The sequence below is a fragment of the Neovison vison genome, chromosome X (assembly GCF_020171115.1).
Source record: "Neovison vison isolate M4711 chromosome X, ASM_NN_V1, whole genome shotgun sequence".
Classification (NCBI taxonomy): domain Eukaryota; kingdom Metazoa; phylum Chordata; class Mammalia; order Carnivora; family Mustelidae; genus Neogale; species Neogale vison.
In genome coordinates this window covers 80,763,100-80,785,811 of record NC_058105.1, presented here as the reverse complement: position 1 = coordinate 80,785,811, position 22,712 = coordinate 80,763,100, and the positions used below count along the sequence as shown (strand labels likewise).

At 47.1% G+C, this 22,712-nt stretch overlaps 1 protein-coding gene across 1 annotated transcript in view; it reads right to left on the bottom strand.

Annotated features, from left to right (window-relative positions):
• FGD1 (FYVE, RhoGEF and PH domain containing 1) overlaps positions 1 to 22,712 on the bottom strand; it is a 40,686-nt gene that overhangs the window by 1,109 nt on the left and 16,865 nt on the right. The window contains exons 2-17 of the mRNA XM_044235941.1: positions 21,701 to 21,874; positions 21,217 to 21,394; positions 20,651 to 21,089; positions 19,263 to 19,352; positions 18,419 to 18,567; positions 16,864 to 17,020; positions 16,620 to 16,758; positions 7,778 to 7,836; positions 7,494 to 7,640; positions 7,032 to 7,124; positions 6,786 to 6,865; positions 3,198 to 3,228; positions 2,613 to 2,714; positions 2,114 to 2,239; positions 1,765 to 1,926; positions 328 to 471 (exon numbers count right to left, since the gene is read on the bottom strand). Coding sequence (XP_044091876.1) covers positions 328 to 471; positions 1,765 to 1,926; positions 2,114 to 2,239; positions 2,613 to 2,714; positions 3,198 to 3,228; positions 6,786 to 6,865; positions 7,032 to 7,124; positions 7,494 to 7,640; positions 7,778 to 7,836; positions 16,620 to 16,758; positions 16,864 to 17,020; positions 18,419 to 18,567; positions 19,263 to 19,352; positions 20,651 to 21,089; positions 21,217 to 21,394; positions 21,701 to 21,874 — 2,270 coding nt within the window. The remainder of the gene's footprint in view (positions 1 to 327; positions 472 to 1,764; positions 1,927 to 2,113; positions 2,240 to 2,612; positions 2,715 to 3,197; positions 3,229 to 6,785; positions 6,866 to 7,031; positions 7,125 to 7,493; positions 7,641 to 7,777; positions 7,837 to 16,619; positions 16,759 to 16,863; positions 17,021 to 18,418; positions 18,568 to 19,262; positions 19,353 to 20,650; positions 21,090 to 21,216; positions 21,395 to 21,700; positions 21,875 to 22,712) is intronic.

Below are 22,712 nucleotides of genomic sequence, written 5' to 3'. Positions count from 1 at the left end.
CTTTAGCATATAACAAATAATATTTGCAGGCCTTTGTTTCAGCTGTTGCCTCCATTTGCATGTTCTTCCCCACTCCAAACTGGACCTAGCAGTGCCTAACCTCCATGAAACTAGCTCCACTATCTCACCCCGCTTTTCCCTACACATGTTGGCCCACAGTCACTCCTTGTCTCTAGCTGGTCTTTGTCTCACAAGGGTAGGGGTTCTGATTTCCCCTTAGCCTTACCCAATCTCCCAAGGCCAAGGAGAGGTCAAGGACTGAAAGGGAAGAGGAGCAGCCTGGTTTTGCTAGGTGGCTGAAAGGCCCTGAAAGAATGGGATGCACACCTGAGGGGCTCCATAGATGTACAGCACCAAGGGTTCATTCTCAGGGACCACGAACCATGCCTTGTGCCATCCTTTGCCACCTTTCTCCATGTAGTGTAGGAAGCTGCAGATGACGCTGTTCTCCGCAGCCACTGAGGCCTGTTTCTGTGGCCAGAGACATAGGGGACATCAGTGTTGATAGAAGGCCTGGCCTGGCTACTCTTGGCTTTGACGTGCCCTCAGCATAGGGATTGATAAAGCTGAAGCTCAGATGGTGGGAAGGATTTGTCCAGTACCCCCACCCCCTGGGGGTTAGGATTGAGGCTGAAAGCCAGGCTTGTCTGCTGCACTGCAGTGGCTGCTTGCCTCCTAAGAGTTGGTGGGAGGGGTGTTTCAGCAGGGGCACCTAGATGCCAGGCAGGCATTGTTCCATCAGTTGATTTATTCCTCAAGTCACTTATGCCTTTATACCCCCCCGTTCGTTGTATTTCATCATAACATTCATGGATTTAGCAAGAGGCAACCCTAGCATTGTGAAGAGGATTGGGTAGCTGTGTAAGGCAGTTTGGCTTAGAATCCCAGCTTGAGATGAAAATATATTGACTTGGAAGGAGAACATATAGGTCTGTTGTAAGGATTAAATGAGTTAATGTATGCAAAATGCTCAGAAGAGTGCCTGGCACGGAGTAAGCATTCTTTTTTAAAAAAGATTTATTTATTTATTTTTGAGAGAGAGAGAGAGAGAGCTCACACATGCACGTGAGCAGGAATTAGGGGCAGAGGGAGAGAGTAAATCTCAAGCAAACTCCCCCCTGAGTGAGGAACTCACCCGAGGGCTCCATCTTAGGACCCTGAGATCATGACCTGAGCTGAAAGTCAGCCGCTTAACCATCTGAGCTACCCAGGCACCCCCAGAGTAAGCGTTCTTTAAATGTTAAGTGAAATAAATACCTCAATTTGGTTAAAAACAAAACCAAAAATGTATGTATGGCATGCTACAGCACAACTATTATTAGTGGTAATCTAGTGGGTAGAAGGAATATGGTGTTTTTATTATTTTTGTTTATATTGTCTAATTTTCCCCAGCGCACATATCCTATTTTGTAATAAGAAAAGATAATTCGTTTATTGAAAAAAGGTACTAGCTCTGCCACTTGCTGGCTGTGTAATTTGGGCAAATAACTCCCTGAGCCTCAGTTCCCTCATTTGTAACCCAGGGATAGAAATAGCATGGATAGATTACTTACTGTGAGGATTAAATGGCTAAAGCACTTAAATAAAAATTCGTCTTTCATTCACTCTTGCATTCATTTTACTCACTCCAAGCCTCGGTCACTTGCTCAGTGGAAGCACATAGCACCCTAGCATTTCAGAGATGCCCACATGTGTGTCAGTCACGGTGGGTGGCTGGGCCCATGTGGTTGGTGTGGGACTGTTAGTCGGGGACCTGGCTCTTACCTCCAGGATAGACCTCCGGCGCTGGGGTGTATGCTGGCTGCAGACCGGGCTGCTCCCAGGCACCCCATGCAAGGCCACGTAGCAGTCCGTGCACACACGGTTGGAGCGGTTGTTGTCATAGATGAGGCGGGCCCGGAACTCGGAGCACTTCCCACAAACCACCTGGGGTGGCAAGTGGGCAAAAACAGCCTGGTTCCTGCAGGTCTTTCCCTTCAGTGTACCAGCTCCCACAGTGGACTCATGGCCTCCCCCACTTAGAGGTTACTTAGAAGGTAACCCACTCAGAAGTGGGCCTTTGGGCTGCCAGCCTGTCCCCTCCCTATCTCTGCCCCTGCCTGCCAAAACTCACATGCCCGCAGGCCTTGCAGTGGTGCCTGCGTTTGGTGATGGAATTGAAGGGCTCCTGGCAGCGCATGCACATGGTGACTTCCTTCTCTCGGATGGGTGTAGGTGCCCGCTTCCCAAGATCTACGTTCTGGAGAGAGGGCCAGGTCCCAGGTCAGAGATAGCTACTCCCCAGCCCAGTCCAGCCAGCCCCTGCCCTCTGCCCGAAGGCTTGGATCATCAGCGGGAAGCAGCAGATACATTCAGAAGACCTGCCTTTGAGTCCTTGCTCTGACCTTACCTTACCGTACTACTGACGACGAGTCATTTTTACTTTCTGGGCCTCAGTTTCCCCCATGATTCCTCTGTGGCCATACCAAAAGAAGACTGTTCTTCTGAGGTCCTGCAGTCTGCCTCTCTGGTGTTCACTCTCCGGGAAGGGGCAAGGATCATTTCAAGGTAAAGTGGGGACTTGGAAGCCTGGAAGGGGTCCCAGTGCAGGGGGAGAGGGTGGGGACTCTTACTGGAGAATTAGGGGGTGTGTCTTCATCTTCCCTGTTTGTTGAGTTCAACAGTTTGAAGGTCTCCAGCGTCTGTTCGTGCTTCAGGAGGGTGGAGTTGATGGCCTATAAAGGAGGTTTTAAGAAATAAGAGGTCAGATTACCTCACAACCCACCTACTTCCACCCTCACCTCACCTTCCTATGACCTAGCCTGGAGTCAGAAAACTTGGTTTCTTGGCCAGACTCTGCCCCTTGTTAGGCATATGATCTTGAGCAAGCCCAACCCCAAATCCAATTCTCAGATCAGTGGTTGAAAAATCACAGAATGTCTTCCTGGCCACTGTCTGGGCTTCAGGTTTTACAGGATTTAACTCACTGGGGTTATACCCTCAGAGGAGCCAGCTTTCTAAAGGGAGAATTTGTGAATTTCTGTTTAACCTCTGGACCTCAGTTTGCTTATCTGTAAAACAGGGATGGTAAAGTTTGTTGGAAAGCTGTGTCCAGGCCCATTCTGGTCTGATATGAGTTTAGGGGAGAGTCCACAAACCCCAAGGAGACCTGTTAATACTCCTCCAGCCCCCTACCACAAAGCCTTCTTGGATGTTACCTGGACCCAGTCTTTCTTCTCCTCCTCAGTCCTTGGGGTGCGGGGCCGGGGGGGGAAAGAAAAATGTTGGGTTAGGCAGGCCAACCAAAAGCAACTGGAGTGGTAAATAGTATTTTGGAGTCAGATCAGGGTTTTGACCCTCTGGTCCTTAACTTATTATGTGACTTTAGGCAAGTCATGTAGCCTGTGTTTATTTATTCAGCAGTTACTAATAATTTCCAGACCCTGTGCTAGAGACTTCGGGCTTAGAGAGGGCTGGCCCTATCCTCAAGGAGCTCATGGTCTAGGAGGGGAGATAGGGACAACACAGGGGGATTAGCACTGTGACCCGGAGTGAAAATAGGGCTGAGAAGCCCAGAAGGAGAGACCTGCCCCAGCCTGGAATTTGGATGGGGCTGTTTTTTTAAAAAATTTTTATTTATTTGACAGACAGAGATCACAAGTAGGGAGAGAGGCAGGCAGAGAGAGAGAGAGAGGAGGAAGCAGGCTCCCCACGGAGCAGAGAGCCCGATGCAGGGCTCAATCCCAGGACCCTGGGATCATGACCCGAGTCGAAGGCAGAGGCTTTAACCCACTGAACACAAGAGACCATAAATAGTTCCCTGTTGTTGGAATGGCAAATTTGAGAAAGGTTGGGGAGCTTGTTTTCCTTTAGTCCATTTTCTCCATTTTACATGGAGAGAATGATCAGTTTGGGTTGTTCTGAGCAGTAACCAGTGATAGGTAAGTGCCTAGCATAATCCTTGGTCCACTAGGTGCTCAATCAGTGTGAGTTACCTCTTCCTTTTTCCTTCCTTTCCCATCTCTCCTGTCTGCCCTGGAGTCTCCAAGGCCTCTAGGCTGGGACAGCTCCATAAACTGCTTACTAGGGACAGGACCCTGGTTTCTTGGCTGACTCCTTCTTGGCCTCTTCTAATCCCCTTCCACATCTACACACCAGACATCGAAAGTATTTTTCTAATATGAAAATCTGACTACATCCTTAGAACCACTTCATGAAAAATTAAGAATAGGAGTTAATATTTAGCTGCAAGAATGTCCATTGCAATGCTATTTATTATGAAAAATTGGAAGCAGCCTAAGTGCCCAACAGGGGATCAGATAAAAAGAAATGATGGTATATCATTACTGTGAGACAACATAAATGGTATAGAAATCTGTTTATGTTACATGAAATATAATATGTTAAGTGGTATAGAAAGCTCTTGATGTTAAGTAAAAACAAAATACACATAGCATTCCATTTTTTTAAAAAAATGTGACATATATGTTTGTATTTATCAAAACTTAGTGATGGTACACATTTAAGACCTGTACATTTAACTGTGTGAAAATTTGCCCTCAAGTAAAGGAGAGGACATTTAACAAATATTGAACTCTAGTTAATAATATGCACACCAAAGTCTTTAAGGGATGAGGTGTAGTGATGCCTGTAACCTTATTTGAAATGCATGTTAGAAAAACCAGATGGATTTGGTGGATGGATAAAAGGATACATTGGTGATAAAGTAAATATAGGACAATGTTAACACTTACAGAATCTGTATGGTGGGTTTATAGTTGTTCACTGTATAATTTTTTAAAACTTTTCTGTATTTTGGAATATTTTCATAATAAAATGTAGAAAGAAAATGTGTGTGTGTGTATATGTGGGTGTATGTATGTGTGTATACACATACATATATATATGCAACTAGAGGAAAGGAAAGGCCTGGGGTGAAGTATCATGTCTTTACTTTAAAATGGTTCAGCCAAAGATACATATGGCAAAATGTCAATAATTGTTGATTCTTAAGTCGGTGGTTCTAAACCTTGGTGCACACACTAAAACCACCAAAGGAGCTTTTAAAACTCCTCATGTTCAGGCTGTGCCCAGACAAATTCAATCAGTCTTTGAGGGTGGGTTTCAGACATCAGTATTTTTTAAAATATTTTATTTTTAAGTAATCTCTACATCCAAGTGGGGCTCAAACCTCTAACCCCAAGATCAAGAGTCACATGCTCTGCTGACTGAGCCAGACAGGTGCACTTCAGACAGCAGCATTTTTTAAAAGTTCCCTAGTTGATCCCTGTGTTGCCAAGGTTGAACACTAGTTATCTAAATGGTAGGTATATGGGTGTTTATTGTATTTCCACTTTTCTGCGTATTTGAAATTTTTCATTAAATTTTTTAAAGGGCAGTACAAACAATTGCAAAGCAAACCCTCCATGCCTTTCCTCTGCCACTAGGAGGAAACCCTACACTGCTTAGTGCTCCTCTCTGGCTCCATTGTTTCCGCAGCCCCCTCCTTCCCATCCTCCCAGCAGAAGACCTGTCTGACTCATATGACTTGTCACTCAGGTTCTGCTGAGCCCCCTCCTGGATGTGCCCACGTTGGCTTTGTTCTTGCTTCCTGGCTGCAGGCCTCAGGCCTCGTGGATGCTCTCTCAGTCCCCCAGAGCTTCAAAGGTAACATTCATCTCTCTTTCCGGCCTCCACACAGTCCCAGCAGTGAGGGTTCTGACTCTCATTTCTCACTTCCTTGCAGCCTGTCAGAAATAAATCATCTACCCATATGCATCCATTCTCTGGCCCTGACCCTGACCTCGGTTCCTAATCACTTGGGCCCTCAGAAGGCAAAGTGAGCTCTATTTCCAGCTCTGCTTTCTAGCTATGAGATCTTGGGCAAGGTACATAACTCTTCTGTGCCACAGTTTGCTCATCGGTGAAATGGGGTTGATGGTAACAGTAGCTACTTCAAGAGTTGTTTTAAGGATTCAAGTCAGGTTAAACTTAAAATGTTTCAGTTAAAATTCACTCAAAACAGTGCCTAACATAAGAGCAAGTCTTCACTAAATGTGAGCTATTATTATAATGATCCAAGTAGAGGATGGATATGAAAGCCTCTTTGTTAAATGGCTAGACATTATTTTTAAATGTTGTTATTTTTAAAAGTTTTATTATAAAAAATTTCAAGCATACAGAAAAGCAGACAGGATAGCACAAATTCACTAAATGTATGCCTACTATATAGATGCAAATTTAAAAAATATTTTGCTATATTTACTTCATATATATGTTCACATATAGTTATATATGATGTATATGTTTTTATATATTTCTGGTTAATAAGTCTTTTAAAAATACAGGTATCACAATACTAAATCTTCAGCATGCATCATGAAAAAACAAGGCCATTCTCTTGTATAACAATTATACCATTATCACACCTGAAAAAGTTAGCAGTAATTACCCAACAGTTATTGTTCAGTTCATACTTAGATTTTCCCTATTGTCTTGCAAATGTATTTTAGGGTTTTGTTCAAATTAGGCTCTATCATGGACCAAGCATTGCATTTGGTTGTTATTTCTCTTCAATCTCTGAATCTACAGGAAACTGTATTGTTGTTATTTCTGTTGGGATTAATATCTCATTCTCCCCTCTCCCCTAACAAAACCCATCAGAAGAGCAAGGAAGCATCTTTGGGAAAAGGTGCCCATCTTTTCTGTGGAATGATCTCTTCCTTGGCGAGGTAGCCTGAAACTAGATGCTTCATATCTGAAGGGAAAGAGGGAGCTGGAGGGAAGGTATAGGTAAGGTCAAGTACCTAGCCTGGAGCTCCAGGGAGCGCTGCTTTCCTGACACCAGGAAGGTCCGAGGCAGATTGAGGTTGGAGCTTTCCTTTAGCTGAATGGAGTGAGAAAAAGTCTTTGTGAGGATAACTAAACTCCACAGAGCCCTTACCCTCTGCACACATGCACACAAAGACTTGTGGTCAAAGTCAGAACAACTTTATCCCTCCCAGAACCAAGCCCCCACTCCAGGTACCCATCTCCCACTTCCTGGTGCTCACCTCCATGCCATCTACATCAATGCGTGCCCGCACACTAAACTTCTGGCCAAGGAGCCGCAGCCTGGGCACGCAGTAAAGGAGGCGGTCGTTGAACTAGGAAGGAAAAGTTTTGGGATGTATGTGTGGAGGACCCAGGAGAGGTGTGGCCCAGCTCCCTATCCTTACAGGTCTCCTGAAGCTTTATTGCTGGGGAATCAAGGCAATAGATGGAGAAAGCACAGCGCAAGTTGGGCACACGGGTCAGAAGGAAAGAGCCTAGGCATGGGAGTCACTGCCCAGTTGGGCAACCTTGGGCAAGTCACTTCTAAGTCTTAGTTACATTCCCTCTGGAGTAGAGAAAAAATATTCCTAGCTGTAGGTAGTGAAAATACAAGGAATTAATAGAGGAAAGAATGGCTAGCAGGAGGTATAGTCTTGAGTGAGTACCAAGTCAATGTGTGCAACCCCACACCTGGCACTTACTAGTATGAGGTATCGGTCTTGAGTGGTCCCATTCTTTGCTGATAGCTTAAGGATGTGGCCTTCTTTTATGAGCTCTTTGGTGGGGCTGACAATGTCCTCCTCACCCCCTAGCAGCTCATATACCTTCAGCAGCTTGTGCATTCGCTCCTGGCAGGAGACAGGAAACAGAAGGCAGGGTTGGGGTGCTGGCCTCCCCTAACATGTCCACAAGTCACAAGTCCCCCAGGACAAAGACACCACAGGTGGGTGGCCAAGGAGGGGCAGGGGCTAGAAGGGCCACTCACCATTTTGCGGATGGCGGCGTTAGAGTGCTCCGCCGCTGTGGCTATCAGCTCCAGAGACTCTGTGGGCAGAGTGGGAGGTCAAGCGGGAGACTAGCAGAGAAGAGGCTCTTGGGGGCTTCTTTGCTCCTTGAATACCTCCTTCTGGCCTGACTACACCCTCCCCATCTTGGAAAGCACCAGCCTCAGAGATAGCCATAGCAACATGACTTAAAATCAGAAACTATCTCAATTAATCCCACAACAGCAGAATTATAGTACATGGAATAACTGGCAGTGAATAAAATGCAAGCTTAACAGGATTATTATTACCATTAAAAATAACAATAACAATTACATAGGTAACTGGAAAGAAACATACTCATGTTTAACAAGTTGTCTCTGAATGGTGGGACTGTGGTGCTTTTCGTCATGTCCTTTAGATTTTGCTGTATTTTCCATACTTTTGACAAAGAGCATGTATTATTTTTATAATAAAAAAGAGCCATATAAAGAAACAAAGATGGTGGGGCGCCTGGGTGGCTCAGTGGGTTAAGCCTCTGCCTTCAGCTCAGGTCATGATCTCTAGGTCCTGGGATCAAGCTCCGCATCAGGCTCTCTGCTCAACGGGGAGCCTGCTTCCTCCTCTCTCTCTCTCTGCCTGCTTCTCTGCCTACTTGTGATCTGTGTCTGTCAAATAAATAAAATCTTAAAAAAAAAAAGAAAAAGAAACAAAGACGGGTGCCTGGGTGGCTCAGTCAGTTAAGCATCTGCCTTAAGCTCAGGTCATATTCCTAGGGTCCTGGGATCAAGCTCATGTCAGGCTCCTTGTTCAGTGAGGAGTCTGCTTCTCCCTCTGTCTCCCCACCCCTGCCGCTCATGCTCTCTCTCTCCCTCTCTCTCTCAAATAAATAAAATCTTAAAAAAAGAGATAAGCCTATTTTTGTCTTAATAATAATGATTATAGGAATCTATACTAAGAAAATACACATTCTAATCAACAAAACCAGTAACTCCCTAGCTAGACTCATTGAAAAAAGGGGGGAACTACTCAAAGTCACAAATGAGAGAGAAGAAAAAACAACCAACACCACAGAAATACAAACAGAAATACAAAAGAGAATATTGTGAAAAACTATATGCCTGCAAATTGGACAACCTAGAAGAAATGGATAAATTCCTAGAAACATAAACCCTACCAAAACTGAAGCAGGAAGAAATAGAGAATATGAACAGACTGATAATCACCAAGGAAGTTAAATCAGCAATCAAAAAACTCCCAATAAACAAAAGTGTAGGACCAGAGGGCTTCAAAGGCAATTTCTACCAAACATTTAGAGAAGAGTTAATATTTATTCTTCTCAGGATGTCTGGGTGGATCAGTCAGTTAAGCGTCTGCCTTTGGCTCAGGTCATGATCCCAGAATCCTGGGATCGAGTCCCACATTGGGCTCCTTACTTGGGGGATTCTGCTTCTCCCTCTGCCTGCTGCTCCCCTTGCCTGTGCTTGCTCTCTCTCTCTCTCTCTCTCTCTGACAAATAAATAAGATCTTTAAAAAGAAAAGAAAAACTGTGTTTCTAGAAAAAATGTCTGTTCTACTCAAACTATTCAAAAAAATTTGAAGAGGAAGGAAAACTTCCAAAGTCATTCTATGAGGCCAGCATTACCTTGATTCCAAAACCAGATAAAGACACCACAAGAGAAGAGAACTATAGGTCAATATACCTTGTGAACACAGATGAAAAATCCTCAACAAAATACTAGCAGCCTATATTCAAAAATAGATCAAAAGAATCATCCACCACAGTGAAGTGGGATTTATTCCTGGGATGCAAGGGTGGATCAATATTCACAAATCAATCAACGTGATACATCACATCAACTGGAGACAGGACAAAAACCATATGATCATCTCAATAGATGCAGAAAAAACATCTGATAAAGAATAACATCCATTCTTGATAAAAACCCACAACAGAGTAGGTTTGGAAGGAACATACCTCAGCATAATAAAGGCCATCTGTGAAAAACTCACAGGGAACATCATACTCAAGAGGGAAAATGGAGAAATTTCCCCCTATGATCAGGAATAAGACAAGATGTCCACTCTCCTCACTTCCACTCAACACAGTACTGGAAGTCCTAGCCACAGCAATCAGACAATAAAAAGAAATAAAAGGCATCTAAATTGGTAAGGAAGAAATAAAATTTTCACTATTTGCAGATGACATGATACTATAGTGAAAGAAAACCCAAAAGACTCCACCAAAAAACTACTAGAACTGATCGATGAATTCAGTAAAATCACAGGATACAAAATCAATGTATAGAAATCTGTTGTATTTCTATATACTAATAATGAAGAAGCAGAAAGAGAAATTAGGAAAAACAATTGCATTTAAATTGCACAGTACCTGGGAATAAACTTAACCAAAGAGGTAAAATAACTATATTCTGAAAACTTTAAAACACTGATGAAAGAAACTGAACATGACACAAAGAAATGGAAGGACATTCTCTGCTCACAAATTAGAAGAACAATTTTTTTGAAGATTTCATTTATTTATTTGACAGAGAGAGACAGCGAGAAAGGGAACACAAGCAGAGGAAGTGGGAGAGGGAAAAGCAGGCAGTCCGATGCGGGGCTCAATCCCAGGATCTGGGATCATGACCCGAGCCAAAGGCAGACGCTTAATGACTGAGCCACCCAGGTGCCCTTGGAAGAACAAATATTGTTCAAATGTCTATACTACCCAAAGCAATCTACATATTTAATATGATCCCTATCAAAATAGCAACAGCATTTTTCACGGAGCTAGAACAAATAATCCTAAAATTTGTATGGAACCACAAAAGACCCTGAATAGCCAAAGCAATCTTGAAAAAGATGAGCAAAGCTTGGAGGCATCACAATTCCAGACTAGAGGGAAAGGGGGTGGGGAGGGTTAGGTAGGTGATGGGGATTAAGGAACACACTTGGCTTGATGAGAACTGGGTGATGTGTAAAATTGTCACTGCATTGATGAGAACTGGGTGATGTGTAAAATTGTCACTGCATTGTACACCTGAGACTAATAAAATACTGTATGTTAACTATACTGGAATTAAAATAAAAACAGGGGTGCCTGAGTGGTTGAGTAGGTTAAGCGACTAACTCTTGATTATGGCTTAGGTCATGATCTCAGGGTCATGAGATCAAGCCCTGTTTGTCAGGCTCCACACTGTTTGGTGCTGCTTAAGATTCTCTCTCTCGGGTGCCTGGGTGGCTCAGTGGGTTAGGCCGCTGCCTTCGGCTCAGGTCATGATCTCAGGGTCCTGAGGTCGAGTCCCGCATCTGGAGCTCTGCTCAGCGGGGGGCCTGCTTCCCTTCCTCTCTCTCTGCCTGCCTCTCTGCCTACTTGTGATCTCTCTCTGTCAAATAAATAAATAAAATCTTAAAAAAAAAGATTCTCTCCCTCCCTTTCTCCCTCCCCCCACTGCATGCTCACTGTCTTTCTCTCTCTCTCAAAAAAAATGTCCAACTGTAAGGGTTCAGTTAAATAAATTACTGTGCATTCATAGAATAGAATGCTGAACATCCTTTACAAGTGATGCTTACGTAGAGTTTTCCATAATTTGTGAAATGTTCAAGATATTTTAAGAAAAGGATACCAACTTGTGCACACCAAATGATCTCAATTTCACAAATATATGTGTATTAAAAAAACTGGGAAGAAAATACGTCAGAATGCTCAGTGTGCTTGTTCTCTGGGGGCTTGTATCACAGCCATCTTTCTTCCCTATCTCTTTCATCTTTTCTGCAATTTCCCTATCTCCTATAGCGACCAGGTATCATTGGGGGGAAAAAAATCTTGAAATAAATCCCTACACATCCCCACACACTAACAATCCTGCCTACACTTGAGGCCCTGCTACAGCTGTCCTGCATCCCACTCTTGTCTATAGGGTGCTGAATTTTCTCACGAGAAAATCTGCCTGTGATGGAGGAGTCCAGGTGCTTCTGAAGAGGGTCCATATGGCTGGGAAACCAAGTCTTGCTTTTCTAGGAGGCTCTGCCTCCATGACCAAGTCTTGGTACTCAAGATCTGTAGCTGCTAACCCAGCTCAGGCCTTTCAGGAGTCTCTAATCTTCAACCCTAACTGCCATAGGGATCTTTCTCACATACAGCTTGACAGAGTGACAACCCTTCTGCTTAAATCTATCAATAGCTCTCCTGTACCTGTAGGGGGAAAACCCAGCCCTTTAGCCTGGCCTTGAAAGCCTTTGGAAATCTCTGCTTTCCTCTCCAACTTCCTCCACTTGTGCCCCCCTAAACACGCCCTGTCTTGTTTCATCTGGCTAAGTGCCACTCAGTCTTCTGGATTCAGCTTACCTCCCTTAGTAACCTGTCTGGAGTTCCCAGGCTGGGTCAGGACCCTGTCTCAGTTCCCACAGTCCTCCACGCTCCCTTCTGTCCCACTAGTCACACTGTATCCATCATGTATTGATAAATCTGCATCCCTCAGTAGACTAGAAACTCCCTAGGATGGGGCCAGGGTCCCCCCACCCTCTCCAGGGCTCCCCATCAGATACTTTGCATAAATTAGCTCCTCTCAGTCCTCACAACAACTCTGTAAGATAGGTGTGATTTGGGACCTATTTGTCCAAAATGAGGAAACAGACTTAGAGAGAAGAGGTGGTGGCTTTAGGCTGTATACCTGGGAAGTGGCTGAGTTGACATCGGAGCTGGACCTGCTCGGCCATCTGCCCTTTCTCCTACACATTCTGTATCTCCCCCACTCCAGGGCAGGGGGCATGTTGGGTGGTAGAGGTAGGAGGTAACCAGGAAAGGGACAGAAAGAAGACTCTGGTAAGCTGTGAGATACCCACTCAGGCCAGTACAGGTTACTGAACTCCGTGTAGAGGCTTTGCTCTCGGGAGTTCTGTCTGGAGATGCAAATTGGTATTTCCAGGGGTCTGGTGTATGTAGGCTTTGTCTGGGATGTCAGTCTAGGATTTCATTTGGGGGTTTGGAGTAGGGAGTGTGGTTTGGGGAAGTCGGTGTAGGGGTCTTGTCTGAAGCTCTGGTGAGTCTTTGGCAGCCTGGGTCTGGAGTTCAGTCTTGGGCTCAGGGTAGGCAGTTTAGGCCAGCAGTTCCCCTTGGCCTATTTGAGGAACCCAGTCTAGAGTCTGGGTTCCAGAGTTCAGTCTAGGGAGTAGAAGGTGGGGGGAGTGAGTCTAAGGAATGAGAGCTATGATTCAGTGGGGGCTCAGACCTTGAGGAACTTTCTGGGAGGAGGCACTTAAACTGACATCGGGAGGTCAAAATCTTGGGCTGGGTAGCTTAGTGAGCATATGTTGCACTGGATCACACTCAGAGCATCTCAGAAAACCAGACTGGAAAATTCTTTCTTGGGTGGTGGTTGGGGGGCATTGTTCATTTTGGGGCTTAGCATGGGGAGCTCAGTTGGACAAGGCCAAGCTCCGAGGTTCATTCTGGAGACTCAGATAGGGTTGATATTGGTACAAAATAGGAACCTAAGTTAGGTGAACTCAATCTAGGGGCTGATTTTATGGACATTCAGTATGGAGTACATTAGCCAGGGCATTCAGTAATAAAAACTGTTAACATTTATTGGGGTTTTGCCATGTGCTAGGCACTGTGCTGACAGCTTTACCTGGATTATCTCATCCTGAAAACAACTCTACAAGGGAGGTATCCTTTTCACTCCCTCTTCTACACACGAGAAAACTGAGACCAAGCAGCTTGCTCAGGGACACATAGTTGGTAAAATGGACTCTACTTGGTGCCCAGTTTAGGAATATTACACTGGCAACTCACTTTGGGGGTTCAGTACAGAGAGCTCATTTGGGAAATTTCAGTTTGGAAATGTCATGCTAGAGATCTAGTGTGGAAATAATGAAAGAACTCAGTCCTAAAAGCTCACTGTGGATACATGATTCTGTAGAATCCATGGACTCTGGGTGGAGAAACGAGCCAGGGGGCTTCTTCTGGGGATCGCAGTTGGAGGGTTATAAAATGTGGAGACTCAGTGTGGTGGGTGAGGTGTCATTCTTGGGTCTCGATATGGAGCACAGTCTGGAGACCTCATTCTGTAGGACTTAGCCTGGGAAGCTCAATCTGTGAATCCAAGGCTGGGATATAGAAAGCTGGTGGGGGGGCACTGTTTGTGGGGAGTCAGTCTGGAGTTAAGACTGGGAAAATCAGACTTGGAGGATCAGACTTAATTTGGGGGAAAATCTAGGGCATTAGTCCCAGGGCGCAGTGAAAGGGATGGAAAACAGGGGACTGGGGGACTGGGATTAGGGAGAACACAATCTGGAGTCTGTTTGGAGCTCAGATCAGGCAGCTTGATCTCAGCTGGAGAGATTGTAGAAATCAGTCTGAGGCCTCAGTGGTCTAAGTCTGTGGCATGGATCAGTCTCTGACAAAAGAATCTACCTTTAGGGGCTCAGGATAGATGTCTCAATCTGAGGGACAGTAAATGGGGGATGAATCTGCGGTGCTATGTTTGGCAATACCTGTTTATAGAATGGTGGCCATGGAGACTAGACTGGGGGAATCTCCTTGTGGGACTTTGGGCTGAGGGCTCTGACTGGGAACACTCTCTCAGAGCTCAGGGTGGGAGGAGCATTCTGGAAACCCAGATCTTGGTTTGGGGAAACCAGTTTTTTTTGGGGGGGGGTCCTATAACTGGGTCCTCATACTGGATTTAGCCTGAGGGCTCGGTTGGAGATGTCAGCCCATGGAACTATTCCTAAGGAATCAGTCTGGAAGGCTTTTTCTCAAGGTTTAGGTTATATAGTTCATCCTGGCATTTCAGTCGGGGTTCTCAGTCAGGGAGAGGACTGAGGTACTTAGTCTGCAGATGTCTGTTGAGTTCAGCTGTCAAACATTTTAGGGTTCTTGCTCTTTCTAGAGGTCCAGGCTTGGTAGCAAAGTGCCCCATGTGGTAAGGTGGAGGGGACTCAATTTGGGAAGTAGACACAGCAGCAGACTACAACTGTCTGCTCCTGATTCTTGTGGCTTCCAGCACTCTTTACTTTCCCAACTTTCTTCCTACCTATAGGGCTGCTTCTTCTCAAGTCCTTTGCTGATGCCACCTCCCTCAGCTTTGTCCTTGACCCCCATTTCTTCCCCATTTACATTTACTCTCTTGGTGATTGGGGCCAGTCTCACAGTGTTGAATACTATCTATGAGCCAGTGACACCCATCTCTCTCTCCCTGGGATTCTAGACTCATCTAACTGCCTACCTGGTAGCTCACTTTGAACACGTCCAAAATCAACCTCCTGAGCTCACCTCAAGAACGATCACCACTAGCCAAAAATCTGCAAGTCATTCTTGACTCTTTCTTCCAAGCCTCATACCCACTCAATCCTGGTTCTTTCAGTGCTGCTTCCAAATAAAATATATCCTGAATCTAACCATTTCTCTCTACTTCCACTGCTACTGCCCTCGTCCAAGCTGACTTTTCTCACTTAGATTATTGCAAAGGCTTCTTACTGGTCTCTCTCTCTCTTGCTTCCCAAATAATCCTGATCAAAATCTTCCCTTCGCTACCCACTGTACTCAGAAAAGAAAAATCCATCTCCTTATCTAGGCCTTTAAAGTCTGGCTCCTCCCTCTAACCCTACTTCTACCATTCTGTCCTCACTTACCATGCTCAGGTCACACTGGTCCTCTTGATGGTCCAAAGATATGCAAGCTGCCCCCTCCACCCCCAGGAAGTCTGTACCTGTTGTTGCCTCTGGGGGCTATGGCCCTCTCCAGCTGGCATGTGGCTCCCTTCTTCTTGTTATTCAGGTCTGACTCAAATATCTTCTATTCAGAGAGGCCACCCAACCTCAAGTAAGCCCCCCAGCCCCTGTCACATCACCTTCCTATTCTCTGAATTACATGTAGCACCTATTCAATGTTCTTCTGTGTATTTATTACTTCTCTTTATTATCTGCTGTCTTGTTCACTTCCATATCCCCTGTGCTTACCACAATGCACAGAATAAGGTGCCCAGTAAATAGCCGTTATATAAGTGAAGGAATAAATGGAAATAATACTCTGTTGGGGGGGTAAGTTGGGGAGACTCTGGGGAAGCACTCTTTGTGGTGTGACCCTGGGGGTGTGTGTGGGTCTCATACTGGAGGAATCAGAATGAAATAGTTTTCTAGTGGTTCTGTGTGTGAGGACTCAGTCTGAGGAGACAGTATCTAAGCCTAGAGATCCAAATCTTGGAGGTGGAAAATTTGGGGTCCAGTCAGGGATGCTCAGTTCTGAAGAGGTAATTCTGTAGGGCTCTGATCAGACTTGGCAGGTTCTTTATGAGGTTCGTTCTAGGTAGCAGCTGGCAACACAGAGTAGAGCTCTAAATGTGGATGATAGATAGTCAGGGGCCCGATGAGACAAGTCTCCTTGTGTGAGGCTCAGCTGTGGAGATTCAGTAAAGAGGGCTTGGCCTGAGAGGTCAGTCTGGGCACTCTCAGTCCCTGGGGGTTCTGGCTCAGTTTCATTCTGGACTTGGGACAACTTCATTTGAGGATGAGTCTAGGGGTGAGCTTTGGGGTCTTGGCCTAGAAAACCGTGGCTCCCTCTAGGGGATCATTCTGGGTATACTCTTCCAACCCCCCGGGGTTCCGGTTGGGGACTTCAGACTGGGGGACTCCTGAGTGCTCTCCCTGGGTATTCAGGCAGAGTCTCAACCTGGTCGTTCATCCTGGGGTCTTACTGCAGAGCTTCAATGTGGGCCTTTCAGTCTGGAGATCCTATTCTGGGATCTCATTATGTTGCCGTGGAAGGCTGACCCTGTGAGTTAAGTCTGGGGGGTGTGTGTGGAAGGGGTAAGGAAGGGTCCGGAGGCATGCACTCACTTTGGGCATCCTTGCTGTCCGGGGAGCCATGGGGCAGCTTTAACAGATAGTCCTTGAGAAGTAGCTCATAGCGGGGAATGCGCTGCACGGGTTCCAGCATGTGGTGCTGCAACGTCAGGTTGCCACAGGCTTCCTCCTTCTGTGACAGGCAGAAGCAGAGGGGCTCAGGTGTGGCCACAGACTCCTCCCTGGGTCCCTGCAGAACTCTCCTCCCCAGTTCATCCTATCCGGCTTTGCTGCTTACCTGTACCTCATGGATGATAACTTTAAACTGGGTGGAGCGCTCTGTCCAGGTGTTTACCAGCTCCACAGCCCGGTCAAAGTTCTTCACATACTCGCCATACATCTTGAGGAAGGGTGCCAACTTCTGAAGGATGTCTCCAATGCGTGGGTAACGGTCCCTGGGGTGGAAGCAGGGGCTAGCACGGTGCTGCTGAGCCTTGTCCCCCAGAGCTCTCTTGGGCTTCTTTCTAGGCCTCTAGTCCCAGGTAAGCTACTTTCACCGCATTCCTGGAAATCTACTTCTTGGCCAGTTCTGCTCTTCTGGAATTGCTGCTTGTGTTACAGGCCAATTAGGCCAAAAGACTCAGCTTGACCTGAAGCCATGGCCCAGGCTGCCACCTGCCCCAACTCTGTCCCTCTCAAGCACCAGGAGTTATATGTCCTGAGATACCTGCCCTCACCTCCCTGTGAGGGCCACTTCTTCGTACACTTCTTATTGATTCTGTGCCCAGCCTCGAGCTCAGGGAATCTGAAGACACAAGTGAGTCACACTGAGCTAAGCCCTGACATGGTCACTGTCGGATAGGGAAGACAAAGTAAACAAGTCTGCTCATACTCCTCAGGAGTCACAGTTAGCTGAGGGACACACAGGACTAGGCCTGGTCTTAGCCCCTGTTGGTCACGGTCTGCTGGGGGCAGACCAGGCCTATCCCTCAGGGGTAATGGGTAATTGGGAAGATGTAGAAAACGGCTTCATACCAGCCCTCCGTGCTGACAGTCTAGTGAGGGAGACATACTTTATCCCATGGGGGTGGGGAACATGGAGATGATTCTAAGTAGTACATAACACACTCTGATTGTTCAGAAAGACCATTACGGCATGGGGCGTAGACTCTAAAGGATGGACTGTAAGAGGAGAGAGACTGGTGGCTGGGAGATTGCCTGTAAACCCTGCCCTTCTCCCTCAGGACTTGGCTCAAGAATCAGCACCTCCCTGAACCCTTCTCTAATCCTAGACTAGGTTTGGTCCATTTGTCTGGATTCCCATAGCCTCCCGTTCTCAGGTCTAACATAGGTCTGATTTAAAAACAACAACAACAACAACAACAACAACAACAAACCCCAAAACAACAGCTCACATTGAGCATATATTATATACGGGGTACTGTTCTATGCTCTCAACATGTGTCAACTCATTTAAATCCTTCAAATAACTCTCCAAGGTAGGCTATTATTATTATCCTCATTATGTAGAGGAGGAAAGTGGACCATAGTAATTTAAGAAACTTGCTTAATATCACAAAACTAGCAAATGGCAGAGCTAAAATTTGAACCCAGCCAATCTGGCTCCTAACCTCATACTCTTAAGGGCTGTGTATTCTGTTCTAACTTTCGGAGGTTTGGTCTGTGTTTCGTATTAGAGTGGGAGGGCACAGAAGGCAGAACTTCAGTCTGATTCCCTTCGTGAAAGGTGGTAGGAGAAGACAGGTAGGAATGAACTCTAGGAGACATTTGTACCCTGGGTTGGGCAGGCGCGTGGACAGAAGGGTAGACAGCCTAGATCTGGAGTCCCTCACCATTCCTCCATGCGTTTCTCTAGCTCGGGCAGCAGGAACTGCTGGTGGAAGCAATAGATGGAGCAGATGTTAGAGAAGATGCCATGGACAACGTCAGCCGGGAAGGAACTGCGGTTCCGAGCTTCTTCCAGTAGCCGGGCACAGAACACCTGTGGGGTAGGGCAGGCGTGTTCAGCCCAGATGGGCCTGGGGCTTGGCTGGGGAAGGGGCAGCTTGTAGGTGAGGGCACTGTTAGTGGACAGCTCTTTGGAGCTTTGGGACCAGCACTGGTCTCGAGACTGAGGAAAGAGGGAATGGAGTTAGGCTTCTATGTGGGGCTGGATTTGGGGTTATCACGGTTAGGGCCTGGAGGTAGGCATTGGAACAATGAGAAGTCAGGAGCAGGGTCAAGGTCAGAATTAGATTCAGGGTCAGATCCATTCATTTAACACCTATTTTTGAATGCCTACTGTGTGCTATTGTAATGGCTGGGATGACATAGTGAACAAAGCAAGCAGAATTCCTACCCTTACGGGTTCTAGTGAATTTGGGGTCAGAAATAGGGCCAGGATTAGAATAAGGATCGACCAGGGTCTGCTTTACAGATGGGGTCAATTCAGGATTTAGGTTAGAGCTGCATTCAGGGTTGATGTACCCACCCAAAGTTAGGAAGGAGGGTTGATAGAAAGATCAAACTTGGGGTCAGTCAGAACTGACTTCAGAGACAGGATAGGGGTCAAGGTCAGAAAGGGGTCTTACCAACTCTATATTGGTCATGGTAGGGTTGGGCTCAGGCCCTCTTACTTCCTCCCTGACACCCACCTCCCAGGTCCTGGGGCCCAAGGACCTCCAAGGGGTCATTCACCTGATCCAGAAGATGGAGCCGGGAAACATAGGCCTTCTCAGTTTGCAGGAGCTCATTGGCAATGTGAAACACTCTCTGCTGCACAGTCAACTGGAAAGGAGAAGAGGCAACCACTCATCCATCACCCCATACCCTAACCTTCACCCAAGCCCACAGAATTCTCAGAACCGCTCAGATGCTACTCTAAGCCCAGTGCCACCCTGGGAGAACCTTATTCCCCATCTCTGGACCCATAAGCCTCCCAGCTTCAATCTCTGACTCCCCAGTGTATCCTAAAGGCCACTCCTCAATTCTGATGATACACACTCTCTCACTTGGCCACTTATGCACCCAGGCATTTGCCCTCTCTATCCATTTAGCATAGCACAGTGGTTAATTGTGTGGGCCAGGAAGTCAGACTTCCTGGGTTCAAATCCTACCTCTGCCATTCATTAGCTTGCATAAGTTGTGTAACTGCTCTGTATTTAAGTCTTCTCATCTATATATACTGATAGTAATAGGACCTAAGTCCATTGGTAACTGAGATAATTAAATGATTGAATGTAAGTAAAACATAGCAGACTACAGATTAAGTAGTCTATAAATGTTATTTATTCGCCCACTCAGTTCAGGCAGCAAAGGCGTGCTGAGTACTTGGGGTGTAGAAAACACCAAAGTACAAAAATGCATACAACTCATTGCCTGTTGGCTCAGTTTCCAAATCACTAGACACATGGTTGCTGAGTTGCTGGCCTCAGCTTCTGAACTGGAGCTGGGCTCTGGTGAAGAACGTGTTCCAGCTGCAACCTAACTGAAGTTCAGGGATGCCTCTGAAAGCAGCCTTAGGTTGCTGGGGCACAGAAAGGGTTTCCTGCTGCCAAGAGCCTTCATGGCCATAGCCTCAGGTCCTTTGGGCAGGAGGAGCTCTAGCTCTTGTGTCCCTCTGGTGGCCAGCTGCTGGGGAGTCTGGATGTGAGAAACTTTCCATTTTCCAAATAAGAAAACCGAAGCTTGTGGTAGAGGAGTGGAGACTTGCCCAGTGTCACAGAGCTACTGAGTCTTGGGGTTTTCCGGCTGAAGTAGGACTTGAAGGATCCCCAAGCAGGATGCCCATCTTTAAGATGGAAAAACTGAGGTCCAGCTAGTGGTTCTCTGATGAGGGGAGAACAATTTTCCCAGTGGGCATTTGGAACTGTGCATAGTCATTTTGGTAGTTACAGTGAAGGGGGCAGGGTGAGGTACAGGTTTGCTACTAGTATTTTAGTACCCGGAGACCAGGGAAGCCAAACATCCAAAGTGGAAACAGTGCCCTATTTTGAGGAATAACAAGCTGGGGAAGAACCAAGTGTAAGAGCCAGGCTCCTGGGTTTTCCACATGGTCGTGTCTCTTGGTAAACATGGGTCAGTACCTCCACAGACTCCTGTCTCTCCATCGGGAGCACTGGGATTTCTCTGTCCTTCTCATCCTCCTCCTCGTCATCCTCCTCTTCCAGGTCGCTATCAACTTCCTGGGAGCCGGGCCGGTGGGAGTCAGCCAAAGCAACAGGGACACTGGCCAGGGCAGGGGTCCCAGGGCACAGGCTGTGGCTGGGGGGCCCATCATCACTGACAAAGCAGGTCTCCTCACTGTTGGATGGCGAGCTGATGCTGTCAATGCCGCTGTCCCGGTTGGGCACCTTCTCACCATCCCGGGGGCCAGGAGCCAACAGGAACAGGCAGCGGGAGGCCTCACCCTCGGGAAGCTGGGGCACAGGTGGCTGCGGGTGTGGCTGTGGTAACACGGCTGGCTCTATGGGACCTGGGCTGGGGCCAGGGGCTGGCCTATCCGAGGCAACAATCACAGGCTCTCTGAGGTGGGTGGTGGACACACATGGAGGCAGGGTATGAGCTTGATTGAGAGTCCTGTTTTATAGCTGTCCTTCCTGCCCCAGGCCCACCCTCACTCCCACAGGGTACCCCTGCGAACTGGACTCACCTTTCAAATTTTTCAATCAGTGAGGATACTGCTGCAGAACTGGGGCTGGCCTCAACCCTGGGGGCCAGGCCCTTGGCCACTCGGGGGTCTGCAGGCAGTGGGCGTGATGGTGGAGGGGGAATGGGCTCAGGTGGGGGGGGCATCCGGGGCATCTGCAGGTAGCTGGGCTTTGGGGGGACTGGAGAAATGGACAGGGAAGAGAGGGGAGATCTCAATGAGCTGAGTTTAGAGGTGGCTGTCATAGTTAGGCCACGAGGCCCTCCACAAACCCCCAGCCTGCACAGTTGCTCAAGGCAGCTACAGAGCAAGCCTGAGGCAAAATGGCAGTGTGTGTGTGCATCAGCCCCAGGTCACAGCCCTCTGCTGCTAGACCATGGTGCTTCCTATCCTTCTAACAAGGATTCTCCTCTGCCACTGGTCAAGCTTTCCCCTCCACTATTCCCTCTCCTGGGCCATTTCTCCTCCCTTTGCTGGAACCACTTACCTTGTGGCTTTGGGCCTGGTGTCCGCTTTAGCGGTGAAGGACGCTGGTTGGGGCTTTCAGTGGGGGGGCCTGGGTCTGAGCGAAGCCGCTGGGGACCTTCTGGATGAGGTTCAAGGCTCTGGCCAGGGTCAAGGGACAAACTTTTAACCAGGATTCGGTTTCCTTGGTGCAGCCCTGCAGAAAAGGAGAACCTGGGTATGAAACAATTGATGTTACCCCAAAGGGGCCAGGGGAGCTGTATGTCTTAGCAGGTACTGGGGTATTGGGTTTCCCTTAGCCCCTTTCCAAGGCATACTGCCTTTCTGGAAAGCCCCTACCATAGCCCTCAGGTGGGAAGCCAGGCCCAGGGCTGTGGCTGGCTGTTTTCATCAATAGACAAGAGTTCTTTGTGATTTGTACATTGATTCCTTGTATGTTGGCAGGCATTGTTATTAGGATGTTAACCAGGCTAGGGGTGGGTGCGAGAACCCTACAGTTTGTGTACATGTTTGTAGCCCTTGTTTATATAGTCACAGTGGGCATGCTGAGCCTAAGCCATTCTTCACCCTTTTTTTTAAGGTCCCGAGGACACCTGGCCTTCCTTGTTTGCTATTTCATACAGCTGAGTGTGCTCAAAACTGACAAAATTCTATTTCATGAGCGAAAGTTTTGCTCCTTAAAAGCCCAGCCTCTCACTAACCTGTATTACCCTCCTTTACTTCCACACCCACATACAACCACACACCCAGCACCCAGAGTTCAGGTCACAGGAATGGCTTTAAAATGGAAGGCAACAAATGCAGAAAATGGGAGGCCTTTTTGCGCTGTCCCTCTTCCCTCACTGTGGGTGCCCTAAGTCCTCCTCTGTCTTTGGTTCTAGGAGAGAGGACAGTTGCCTTTGGGAGAGAAGATTCCATCCGGAAGACAGTGAGGGACCCTCCAGGATGACATGTGCCAAAGGGAAAGAGCGTGGGGCTCAGGTGGGCCTGGCTGGGCAGGTAGCTGTGACTGAGTAGTCAGTGTGGGGGTGGGG